General features: G+C 38.9%; 1 protein-coding gene across 5 annotated transcripts in view; it reads left to right on the top strand.

Annotated features, from left to right (window-relative positions):
- The first annotated feature begins 2,070 nt into the window (after positions 1 to 2,070).
- Positions 2,071 to 12,818, top strand: part of Adgrg6 (adhesion G protein-coupled receptor G6) — a 135,409-nt gene continuing 124,661 nt past the window's right edge. The window contains exons 1-2 of one of the 5 annotated variants that reach the window (XM_013362642.4): positions 2,071 to 2,366; positions 9,777 to 9,883. In XM_013362642.4, coding sequence (XP_013218096.1) covers positions 2,365 to 2,366; positions 9,777 to 9,883 — 109 coding nt within the window. In that variant the 5' untranslated portion in view covers positions 2,071 to 2,364. Of the gene's footprint in view, positions 2,367 to 2,604; positions 2,767 to 9,776; positions 9,884 to 12,818 lie in introns of those variants that run through there. The other 4 variants (XM_040283393.2, XM_040283390.2, XM_040283394.2 and 1 more) reach the window with 4 other exon arrangements.

Genomic DNA, 12,818 nt, shown 5'->3' with positions numbered 1-12,818 from the left:
TCAGTGGTTAAGCACCCCTGGGTTCAATCTCTGGTACCAAAATAACTACAACAAAACCAAAACAAAACAAAAATCTCAAACCAATTGACTTATAAAAAAGTTATCTTTAATAAGTCAGGAAGCTTTATCCAATCATTTGAAGGCCTAACAGAACAAACACCAACCTCTTTAGAGGACATAAGAATTCTGCTAGCAGATGGCCTTCAGGCTCCCCTTGCACCTTTTCCCTGAGTTTCTAGCCTGCTGGCCTCTCCTAACAGATTTTGGACTTTCACCTCCACAATAGCCTGAGCCAATTCCTTAAAATAAATCTAGGTACATATACACACAAAGTTGGTTCTGTTTTTCTGGAGAACATTGACTAATGCAGATATATATACGTATACACACATATCTATCTATCTATCTATCTATATATCAACTATATTTAAAATTATATTTAAGAATATGGAAGCAGATCTTTCCCCAGTCAAGCCTTCAGATGATACCATATCCTTAAATGTTACTTTGCAGTCTTTTGAAAGACACTGAGCTCATCATTTCACTCACAAAACTGTGAAATGATGTCACTTTCAAGAAATTCTGAGTAGAACTTAAGAAATTTCTTTGGGACAATGTGGTATAAGAGACCAACTTGAATTGGGAGTTTGGGGACCTGGGCCATAGCCCCTGGTTACTTCTAACTGGTTTGTGCAGACCTTACATCTATCTCTGGGGTTCATAGTAACAGAAGCTTGGTTAGAGAACTTCAGCTTTCCCTTAAGTGCTACAATGCAAAGTCTCTATTAATCCTGTTTATTCATCAAAATAAATACTGATAAAAGAGACAAGTAGAACACACCCTGGTCAAGCCCCTGGATTTGGTGGCAGAGGTCCAGTTTTCTTTCTGCCTGTAACTGTCTGTTCTCAAGTCCTGTTCTTTTCTCTCCACCCCAACATTTTTTTTTATCACTAGCCAATCAAAGATAAATAATCTCTATGGCACGTCTGGGTATGGCCTGTGCGTGCCTGCATTTGAACACGTTGGGCAGGGTAGGCTGTTTCTGGCTCTGGATGTTCATACAGATCTGGCACCCGAAGGTTTGTATCTAGTATTTTATGAACTAGCTCTGATAATACACAATGGGAAGGGACTCTCTTACAAGTGTCAGCCCCTTTTCTCTCTTCTTGGCTCCAAGGGGAGGTGTCCATATCTTTAGTAGGGCAGCTACTGTATAGGAGCAACAGGCAGGTAGCAGTAAGTAGCTGGATTCGCATTGGCAAATTAATACTGCTCAAAAAAATGTGTTAATGTTTTCCCAAGTCCTTGTTAATATACCTTCATTTCTTTATTATTTTTTTTGAAAGGTGGTGGGGAGGGGGAATCAGGTGGAGGAGAGGGGGGGGATCAGGTGGGTGGGGGGGTATAAAAGAGGAAAGAGAAAAGTAAAGTAAAGCTACAGTTCCGGAGCTTGAGAGAGGAGCCCCTCAGGGGGACCCGGGGACCCAAGTTGGCTGGGGGCGTGCAACAGCCGGGGGCAGGGAGGAGATGCCCCCCGGAGCGCCTGCATTCCGAGCTTCTCATTTCTTTCGCCGGGGGTCTACTGGGTTCAGCACTCCTGCCTTTGGGTGACCTCGGGCTCTGCCCTATCCCCTCCCTGCCTGAGAGCTGCGCCCGGCTCTGTGCCAATCTCCCACCCCCAGCTGTCGCGGTCACTTTCTCCCTGCTGCCTGCGCCCGGCCCGCCCAGCGGGGCGACTTCTCCCTTTCTGCCCTCGGGTTGACGATCCTGGGTGGGGCAGCGGCGCGATAGGGACGGCCCCACCGCGGAGCGCCCAGACCCGAGCCGCCCGAGGGCCGCGCTCAGCCGGGACAGCCGCACCTGAGACCCCGGCTCCGGTCAAGCCGCGGCGCCGGAAGCGCGGGCGGATCGGCGGCCGGGGGACAGCGGCTCGCGCAAGCCGGGAGCCCAGAGCCCCAAAGCGGGGGACCAAGACCCACCTCACCCAGCGGGGGCGAGGACCGCGGGTCGCACTCCTCGGTCTGGGAGGCTGACCCTGCAGCCTCAGCGTCTCGCCCTGACTCTGAAACTTCTGGGCGAGGAGGAACCTGCCGCCCGCCCGCCCCCTCGCGCACAGGATTCGCTCTTGAACTCCGCCGCGCCCGGGGTCCACCTTGCGCCGCCCTGAGCGCGGGCGTGGAGCAGCCAGCTGCCGGGAAACCCGATGAACTCTCCAGAAAGGGCGTGACGGAGGGTCCAGCCGCCACGCTCGGCCCAGGCGCAGGGGTCCCCTTGGAGGAGCGTGGAGCTCGGGGCAGCGGAGCGCCGCAAGTGGTGGAGGATGACCAAGAGGCCTCAGGGGACCTCTGCGCAGTAATGCCAACATGTAAGTAAGCCTCCCTTCTCAGCCCAGAATTCCTTCACACCTTCTCTGCTCCCCCCCCCCTTCCCACTCTGCTAACTAAATGATTTTGTGAAGGACTTCAGCTTCATTGACATAATAAACCGGTTTGTCTTCACTTTGCCCCTCGGGGAACTGTGGAGTGAGCTTTGCCAAACGGAGCTGTGACTTGTGTGTGCGGCTTTCTCCCCCCCCCCCAGCAAGAGGTGAACCTCACATTTGGGCGGCGGAAAGCATAATAAAAAGGGCAGGGTTTCAAGAATGGGGAAAACGTGTTTTCGATTCAAATTAAACAAGGAGTAACCAGCACCGACGGGCGATCAGTCCTGGGCCCGGGCCCTGCCATGCCAGCGTGCTACAGGATCAACACCTGGGGACTTGGAAGGTACTGGAATTCCCAGAAAATGTTGATTTTTGCACCTCGTCACCATTGACTGTAGAACTTATTCTTGGATCTCTGGGGGTATTTGAATAGTGTTTTTGCTTTCTTTTTATTCCTTAAGAAAATGTTCTCAGTGTGCTTTGGGGTTTAAAAATAATTAATGAATATGTCATGTTATGTGATAGAGACGTCCTATAGAATTGTAAGTGGGGTCTGTGGGAACTGAAACTGTTAGAGAAACCTAAAAGGCTGAGCTTCTATGGAACTGTCATCCAAGCGGTGAGGTGCCTTGGAGGACCCTGGGAAAGGGTGGCTGAGCACCACTGCCTGCCTTCCAGAATGGAAAAACGAAAATTTTTCTCAGAAGAGCCAAGCTTATTTTTGTGGCCAACTAGGCAGTTACTTTTCCTTGTAATATGTAATTTTCCTTCTGGAGTTTTATTTGTTCTTGGGCAAGCACCCGGACAGACATTTCACCCACTTCTAGTAAGTAAGGTACGAGTTTCTAGAAATTGATAATCACTTTATCTCCACCAACTACTGGATCCTAATTCAGTTCCACTTGAGCTTCCTTTCAGTTTAGTGCTTTAGGAAAAGGCTTTTCCCTCCTTCCCAGCACTCTCCCCTCGCCCCCTCCCCCAGCACACGTTTTTAAAGGAGGAGAAAGCCTAGTACCAACAAGCGCTCTGCTGGTCTGTTCTTGGTAGTGTGCATTGTAATTAGAAACGAACCACTTAGTTTTATTAATTCCACACCTGTGAGTTTTCAAGCTTCATTGATGCCAGTGGAATCTGTAAGGTATAATTCAAAAGAATTTATTTTGGAATACAGCCAATAGTCTAACATAAGACTTTTTCTCATACAGGCAACTTACTTTTGAATGAATATGAGTTTGTTTTCAACTTCAGTTTTCCCTGAAAATATTCTAGGGTTTTTAACAGCAGATGTTTATCTAGTTTTCTTTCAGCCTTCCTAGATATTGATAGTTTATGGGGGAAAAGCATATTACACTTAAAAAGAATACAACTTTTAAAATAAAGGATGTGAGACTGATCAACAGGTAATATAAAATTATTGATAATGAAATTAAGTTATATAATTTATTTGAATGCTATGTGGTTAAAATGCAGATTTTGTTAGAATGAAAGCATTAATATTCAATGACAACGTTTGTGTTTCTTTATTGAGGTATTTCGACTGAAAGTTTTTCTATTTCCAGATTGTAATTAATTTTTATTTTGTTATTTATAATTAATGTGGAACAGTTTAAGAAGTTATGATACTTTTTAGATATTGGCATGTTATGTGGAAATAATGCCAACCTTTACAATGTAAATAGTTCTACTCTCTTGTTGAAAATGGAGGACATAATCTTATTATCTTTTAAATTTTAGTAGCTTCAACTACACAAACTATTGAAATGTATATTCTGTCCATTCCTTTAAGAGAAAGAATATTTGTATATTATTGCACTCAAATACTGAGATTATACATTTAAAATATGTTTAGGAGTTTTAGTGACTATGTATTTTTTCATATCCTGAGACACTGAATAGATTTAGCAAACTTGCATTAGTTGGTCTCAAGCTACATGAAGCTACTGTTCCATTTATGGCTTATATAAATTACATGGCATTGTGCTTTTCCAGGGTGAATGGTGAATGAGGCTATTGTCTGTTGGCTTATGGGAAATATTAGAAGCCTGTAGTTTTACTGCCTAACTGGACACGTCACTCTGATTTCTGGAAATAATGATTTGAAAGAGATTCAGTTTATATATTAAAAATAAACTGACAAATGCTTCTTTAAAACTGACCACTTTTATAACTGCCTGTGTATCTTGCAGTGTTTATATTTCTAATGCGATGATTAAAAGTTTAAAGAAACTATTTAGAATTTAGACTAAATAAAGACTCTTTAAAGTGTGTGGTATACATGGGCAAAAACTTTGTCTTTCCATGTTCATTTCTAATTGAATGACATTATGTTATCTACATAAGATGACATTAAGGGTATACTAGTTGGCTGGAGTCATAATTTTTAAAGGATATATCAGTTGCAACTAAAAGCAGTAAAACTTGAGTGTGGCTTCCTGAGTACCATCTTTCATACTTTTAAAAACATTACTCAGAATCAAATGATTTAGGAGGTCTTAAAACCTTTAAGATTAATTTAAAACAAAGCAAATAAGAAAATAAGACAAAGGCTTAACATTTAACATAAAATCTTTTTTTTTTTAAAAATCACAAGTCAGGGAAATATTTACATTGTAATAGAAAAGTATACACATGACTTGAACATGCCAATCCAAATAAAGCAAATCCAAATGACACACTACTTCTTCTATCAAACTTACAATGACTAAAGCAATAATAACAGAAATGAGTTGTCATGAAATAAAAACACTGATACACATCAGTGTGTGCATTTAACTCTCTCAGAAATAATTTTAAATCTACAAGAAGGCTGCAAGAATACAAATAATACAAGGAATATGCCTGTATACCCTTTACATAGGACCATCTATTATAAATATTGACTCAAATTGTTTTATTACTCTCTTCTTATAAGAGGTAATGTTTTTCAGAATCAATTGAGAGTAAGTTGTATACGACAGAGCTCCCAGGTCTGCCTTTTTAATTGAAAATGTGAAGATATTTATAGATTCAAATATAGTTGTAGACAAAAATGCATAAAGATTCCACATACCTTTTACCCAGGATACCCATTAAGAAGATTTTGTAAAACTAGAGTACAAAATCAGAATCAGTCTACCTCTCTTGCCTCCAATTTCCTGTTTTACCTGTATTCATCTGGTGTATATGAATGTAATTCTCTAGGTTGACTTAATCTCACCTATCGTATAAGTCAATTATGCATTTTACTGTTAAATAATGTTTAAGATTTGTGAAGATTTTGAGAATCAAGCCAGTGTTTTTGAAGTGGGAGTGAACCCAACATCCTCAAAGGACTTACCCTGAAAGTAGAATGGCACTTTTTTTCTTTTTCTTTCCTCCCTCCCTCCCTCCCTCCCTCCCTCTCTCTCTCTCTCTCTCTCTCTCTCTCTCTCTCTCTCTTTCTTTTTCTTACTTTCTTTCCTCCTCCTCCTCCTCCTCCTCCTTTTTTTTTTGATACATTGCTTATGCTCGGGAACATGATATCTAACCAGAACAAAAAATACCATTGTGAACAGACTTGAATAAACTAAATTGCTATTCTTTTCACTCTTGAAGAATGAAGGTATTCTCTGCCACTCACTCAACCCCTTTTATGAAAAGATTTGCCAGAGAAACACAGTAGGGATATGGGCAAGGAAGTGATTCCTATTGCTGGTGATAATAAAATTAGTACTATATCAATTTTTCTACTGACTTCAAAATTTCTTCACTAATTTCTCTTTAATTTGTGACTTTGGGGGAAACCACTAAGAGTAGAGAAATGCAAGATGGTAGGTTTCTTAGATTATTTCAGTGATGAATTTGGATGAAATTGTGCCTTCAAGAGGGTTATACTTAGATTTAAATTAATTGCTGTAAATGGTTATCTTTTAAAGCTTTCTGAAACAGGACCCAAGCATGTTGTGTTTTGTAGCCTATACATATTGAAAAGTGGAACAAGTCTGCAATACAGGTAGAGGAGCTGAGTAGATTCCAGGTAACACAAAGAGTTTTGGACTGTGTCACCACTGATTCTGTGATCTTGGGCACATAGTTTAGTATCTTAATTTTCTCACCTATGAGATGATATATTATATAATTTTAAGATTCCTTTCAGATTATCCAAATCTACCGCTCTCTTTTACTTAACAGTGTTCCTGCTTTCCTCCACAGAACTTTGAGGCCACAATAAAAATGATACAATCATGTATACTTTTTTTTTATAGTTCCTATTGAGAACCTTAGTAACCCAGGATTTTCCACTCTTGTGAGAAAGTTGTTTAAATCTCAGGGATGTGTGTTGGCCAAGTGATCCCTTGAGAAGACCCATAGTGCTTTCCTTCCTCTGTTCTATTCTTACTTTATTTTTTTTTCTGTTCTTCAGTAAACAGTAAAATGGATGAAAGTTGGTGGGTCATGTGGTGCATGTCTGGTTACAATTGCTTTCTTGGTCCTGGGCTTCTTTTCTGTCTGAGTTGACGGAGTCTTGAGCAGCCCTGGAATATATCAAGCCTTGGTCATCAGTTGAAGCCATTACCTGATAGGATTTCAGAAAGCTTTGGTAAAACCAGGACTGGATATGGAATCCCTATATGTCAGAACCTTTTATAGCAAAGGAAAAGTTACATGAAAACATTATAAATAAAACTCTATTGAGAAGCCAAGCTCAGGAGCATGATTCCCTGAACGTTAGCTAGACCATGTGGGAACTATAAAGACATCATTCACATATTGATAAAGGAGAATTGTCATGTGTTATGAAGAGGAAGAAGCTCGGAGTTAGTTCTCTCGGTCTGATACTTCTCTCTGTTAATATCTGGAAGGCTGGCAGCCAGGCTTGATTGGTCTCCCCTTTTATTTTACTGGATGTCAGTTTCTTCCTCTGTGAAATGAGGTTAGACTTCAGCTCTAAATTTCTTTGAATATATAATTGTACTTTTGTTTTAGAAGCCTGTTTATTCATTCACAGCATGAATGGGGAACACCTTATTCATCCAGCATCAATAGAAAACAGACTATTCTTCCAAATATGTGAGGTTTCTATGAGACAGGACTATAGCCTACTCTTTTACAAGCCCCAAATAAATGCATGAACTGTTGTCTCCAGTTCTTTTTGGTGGGTAATTTGGTAGCCTATTTACCAGATGAGGAAAAGAGCTGAGAGTTTAAGAACCTGCCCCCAAACCACAAGTTAACAGAGGCACCAGGATGTAAGTCTGTGGTGCTCCAAAGTCCACATCTAATATTACTGACTTACTAAAGCATGATTCTCATTTGCAGCAGCTGATTTTAGCTTCAGATATTTTGGGTGAATGAATTCAAAAACATTATCATCTTCCATACAAAATAGTCCCTTCAGATCTTAACCTTGTCCTAGCTTAGAATTTTCAACAATAAAGCTGCCTGTTGCTGAAAATTCAGGTTTAGTAAATATAAAAATCTGACATGAGATTCCGACACTGTCTTCCTAGCAGACATGAATAACCTATTTGAGTTTGGTTCCCAGGTGATTCTAGAAGTAGTTATAAAATAGTTGATTGGTGTTGGCTGACAGGATTAAGCCTGTTGTCCATTCTTGTTTAAATTGGTTCCTTGGCTTTCACTGTAAACAGAATATCACACTTATGTTAGAGTCTGGGATGGTGGTGACAATAGCTAATATTTACTGAACACTCACTGAGTGTCAAGACATTATCTTATTTGATCATCTCAATAACTCTTTGGACTAGGGATATTGCTGTTCCTTATTTTTACTGATGAAATAAAGGAAGTTCAAGTGATAAAGTAAATGTTTCAAGGATTGTACAGTTCCTAAATGAAGAGCCCAGGTCTCTCTGACTCTAATGTTTGTTCTGTTTGCTATGAGGTAGCCTTTGCTTCAGTTAAAAAATGGTGGCATGAGGCAAGTGCAGGAATCACTTGATATGTGCTTTGCTCATTCAAGTATTTCTCCTCTAGTGCTTTTCGGGTTTTGTGTTACTATATAGGTTTTACCCAGGTAAGCAATCTTCAGACTTTAAGGAAGGTTTCTCAGTGGCCCTTAAGTATCTTTTTTTTGGGGGGGGGGTGTGGTGGGGATACTGGGGCACTCAACCACTGAGCCACATCCTCAGCCCTTTTTTGTATTATGTTTAGAGACAGGGTCTTACTGAGTTGTTTAGCACCTTGCTTTTGCTGAGATTGGGTTTGAACTCTCTATCCTCCTAACTCAGCCTCCTGACCCTCAAGTATTTTTATAGTTTACTCTTCATTTTAGAAATGACTGTCAGTTACCTCTATAGGCAAACTAGCTTTCTCTTCCAGGAATTTAAGAGCTGGAGATTTTATACTGCTGTTTCACTACCTGAGTGCCTCCTCATATCTCTCCTGCTCATCAACCCCTGTGTGGTCCCTTACTGGTAACTGGATTTTGGACTCACTGCCCCCTTAATTGGTTTGCCTATTTTGAAGGTGCTGAATCAATGAAATACATCATACTACTATTTTGAGCAAAGATTATATGGATGTTTCTTTCTAAAGTTTTATTAAATATGACTATAAATTTAAGCTGAGACCATTATGCACAAGGAGTATTTGAGAGTTACTACACAGCTCCCCTCTATATGTCATTTACTAGTGTCTGTAATATTTGGCATTTTCTAGCCATTTAAAAACATCAGTATCTATTATTATAATAAGATATCAATCTTTTTCAAATATTAATGCTTCACTGCCTCATTTTAGGGAAAGACCTTAATCAATTTAATCTTACTTAAATACCTATAAAGCAGAACATGCTATAAAATGAAAGTGTTTCCTTACAGTTGACATTTTGGGGAGATTATGGAAGAGATCTATATAAACATCCTCTTGCTACCTAGATGGGTGTGCAATTGGGGAGGCAGAATAGACTGAAACTGAAATTCTTTTCTTTTTTTTTTAAATAATGATTTTTCCTGAATCATTTCTTTACTCATCTTCACCCAGAAATCACCTAGTGTGTGTGTGTGTGTGTGTGTGTGTGTGTGTGTGTGTGTGTGTTCTGATTAGGCGAATGTCATCAAGTGTCAAATAAAATGCATAGATTTTTTTTTCTTTTGCCACTTTGAAGAAGGTGATTAGGATGTTGTCATCATTGAAATTTCTTCTTGGGCTGGGTGTGTGGTTAGGGGGTAGAGCACTTGTGTAGCACACACCAGCTGCTCGGTTTGATCCCCAGCATACATCAGTCAATCCATCAATATAAATATACTCCTTCTTTATTCGAAAGCAAGTCTGGAAAAGGTTTCTGTTCTTTCCAGTCGCTGCTGGAGCCCACCTTATGACCTTGACATAATGAAGGTACAGTGTCGGATGACGCCTTTCTTTCTTTTGCAGGATGTTTCACTCAAGTAGAATGTGGAGCTGCCATTGGAAATGGAAGCTGTGTCCCCTCTCTCACCTTCTCTTCTTGGCCCTGTGTGTCATTTGCGGTCCTCACTCAGGTAAGACTCTCTGAAGCCTGAAGTGAATGATGACTTTGTTGTCCTCCGTACCAGTGTGCTGCTTAACTTTGTCCCTTGTCTTTTCTTCTGTTTCTGTTCTTTCAGGGTTTTTGTTTTGTTTTGTTTTGTTTTTTTGTCTGCCTCTGGTCTCAAGCCTCTCTGAATTCTGTGCAAATACTGTTACTTTGATCATTGTTTTGTTTTCTAATGAGTTTCTTTCTTTGCCATCCTTCTTCTCGTTTTATTTATTTATTTGGCCCATATTGAGTGATGAGATAACTCCCCAACTGACATTAAAAAAGTTGAGTTGTTTCTCCTACTATTGAATAAATATACAGTGCTTAGTTCTTTTTTCAAGTTTTCATATAGTTATTTGTGGCAAAGTGCAGATTTTGCTAGTTTCATTCATCCTGATTTTATTAGCATGTTATAATATGAAATAGGAATTTGAAATGGTTTTTCAGATGACATGGTTTATTTAGTTTAGTTGGAATTAAAAAGTTAGTTTTAATTATAGTGTTTTTAGGATTAAAGTGTCTACTTTTGTAATTATAGTTTTTTTTTCCTGATCTTTGAAATAAGATCCTTTGGCTGTTGAAAAGTAAGTTTTCCATAAACAGCTAATTATAAAACAAGTCAATCAGACTGAGGGATGTGAATAATTAAAAGAAAATTGTTCATTTAGTTCTGCCACTGAACAAACTATATTTCTCTTCAATCTATTTGGCTTTACTCTTTATTTTCTCTTGATTTATTTATTCAGTTTACTATATTCTCTTAGAAAACCACTATTCTTGAAGTCCTATGTATTTGCCACTTAGAATTAATAATATTTCTAAATTTCATATTTATAATGCATCTATGCTATTACAAATAATACACTTAAAGAATCATAAGAATGGATTATCTGCTAAAATTGCTTACTCTTTGATCACTTATTTAATATGTAGATGCGTTTTTTTCAAGCCACAGATTATTTTAAGATTTTCAGTTCTTACTTGGAAAATCCCTCGCACTTGTGTAAAGTCTCCAAAGCAAAATTGATCATTGAATGAATTTTTGTGTGTATTTATTAGTATTTTATTATGAAGTTTCTCTTTCTGTTCCTGTCATTGACAGAAGAGGAAAGACACTTGTAAAGAGACCTGAAAATTAAACATAGCTTCAGTTTTGTGATGCAGTGTTGAAATATTCTTAACTTTCAAAGTGATCCTTCAAGAACCAGTTACACATGTATGTAAGATAAATTATGAGATGAAAATTAGTTGAGATCTATTTACTTTCATTTCTGTTAGGTCATGCGTTTGTAAAATTTCCAGGCTTCTTTAAACCAAAGGACCTCAATTGGGACTTTATGTTTTAGATGTCAACATTTTAACTGATACACGCATATTTCCAAATTTCAGTCTTTTGAATAAATGAAAAGAAACGTGCATTTTTAGGCAAATTAAAAGGAATGAACTAGGCTGGGACTAGGCTAAGGAGGCAAGAGAAGTCTTCAGGGTGTATAAGTAAGGAGGCAACCATCTCAGGGGCTTGGGAATAAATTACTCTCTCACTGAAGGTTTTCTTTCCTTTTAAACATTTTTTCACTGATATTTCTTGTGTGCATCAAATGAATTTTTTGACAGTCTCTGTGTTCACTTGTGAAGCCACAACATTTTCTGTGTCTCTCAACTCATGATCCACTTAAAATGCTGCCACCTCACACCTAAATAACTGAATTCCCAAAAATATTTTAGAGGTTATTGATTGGCATTTAAAATTTTATTTGTTCTTTTTAGATATACATGATGGTAGAATGTATTTTGGCATATTATACATACATGGGGTATAATTTATTCTAATTAGGATCCTATTCTGTGGTTGCACATGATGTGAAGCAACCTTGGTTGTATATTCAAATACAGGCCTAGGAAGGTTATGTCCAATTAATTCTATTGTTCTTCCTATTCCCCATTCTTGTCCCTTCCCTTTATTCCCCTAATTACTATTGGCATTTTAATATGAAGGTTTTGTTTCACATGATAACTCAACAATAGGCTTCCTAAAATGAACTCTGTCACAATTCATTTAAAATAGTACATATGACAACTTAAGATAACACATAATTTTTAAAGCCTTACCTTTTGCACAAATCATAGTTTAATAATATATCTTTAAAGAATAATTAGTTCTTAACTGTGATGTTCCAGCTCCACATACACACTGTTGATTTTTTTATTCTCTAATGACCCCTACATGATCTCACTCAGGTCTAGGGTCCTTAAAGGGTACCTGGATTCCAGTGTCTCCTAAGTCCTTATCTTCAGTCAGCTCCTGCCTGGGCTTTGAAGTTACCTCCCTAGTGCTGATGCTCATCTACCCTGGATATGTAATGGTCTCGCACTCACATATGCAGACAGTTTTCTTGGCTCCACCTCCTTGCCCCAAATCTGCTCCTCCCTCCATCTTTATATCCCCTTGTGCTCTCCTTCTGCTTTCTTCCACCCTGTTTTCTAGACACAGAGGCCTTTCTGTTCCTTGGCCATGCCTCCGCAGTATCCTCTTGTTCCTAACCCCTACATATTCTTTTCTCCCTAAGAACATGTGTGGTTCTTTTGACACTCTGATCTCAATTTCATTTTCCTTATCTTGGATGACCCTTCCCATCCCACTCCCATGGCGTCACACTGTAGAGTGGTAATCTAGGTGGATTTTGCTCTTTTCTTGATTGTTAATGCTTTGCTAATTTGATTATGACAGCTAGGTTAGAAGATTCACAAGTCTCATTTGATTATTCAGATTGACCAAAAGTTAAAATCTTATAGCTTAGTTTTGATAACACTCATGGTTTCATTCATGTAACAGGATTCCAATATCAAGTCTCCTTTTAGGTAAGTTAGTATTGTATTTTCATGGAACACTAACCAAGCAAATAACTCACAAGGTTTTT

This window comes from Ictidomys tridecemlineatus, chromosome 8 (assembly GCF_052094955.1).
Source record: "Ictidomys tridecemlineatus isolate mIctTri1 chromosome 8, mIctTri1.hap1, whole genome shotgun sequence".
In the NCBI taxonomy this organism is placed as follows: domain Eukaryota; kingdom Metazoa; phylum Chordata; class Mammalia; order Rodentia; family Sciuridae; genus Ictidomys; species Ictidomys tridecemlineatus.
The sequence above is the reverse complement of the archived record's forward strand: the minus strand, read 5'-3'. Positions and strand labels throughout refer to the sequence as shown.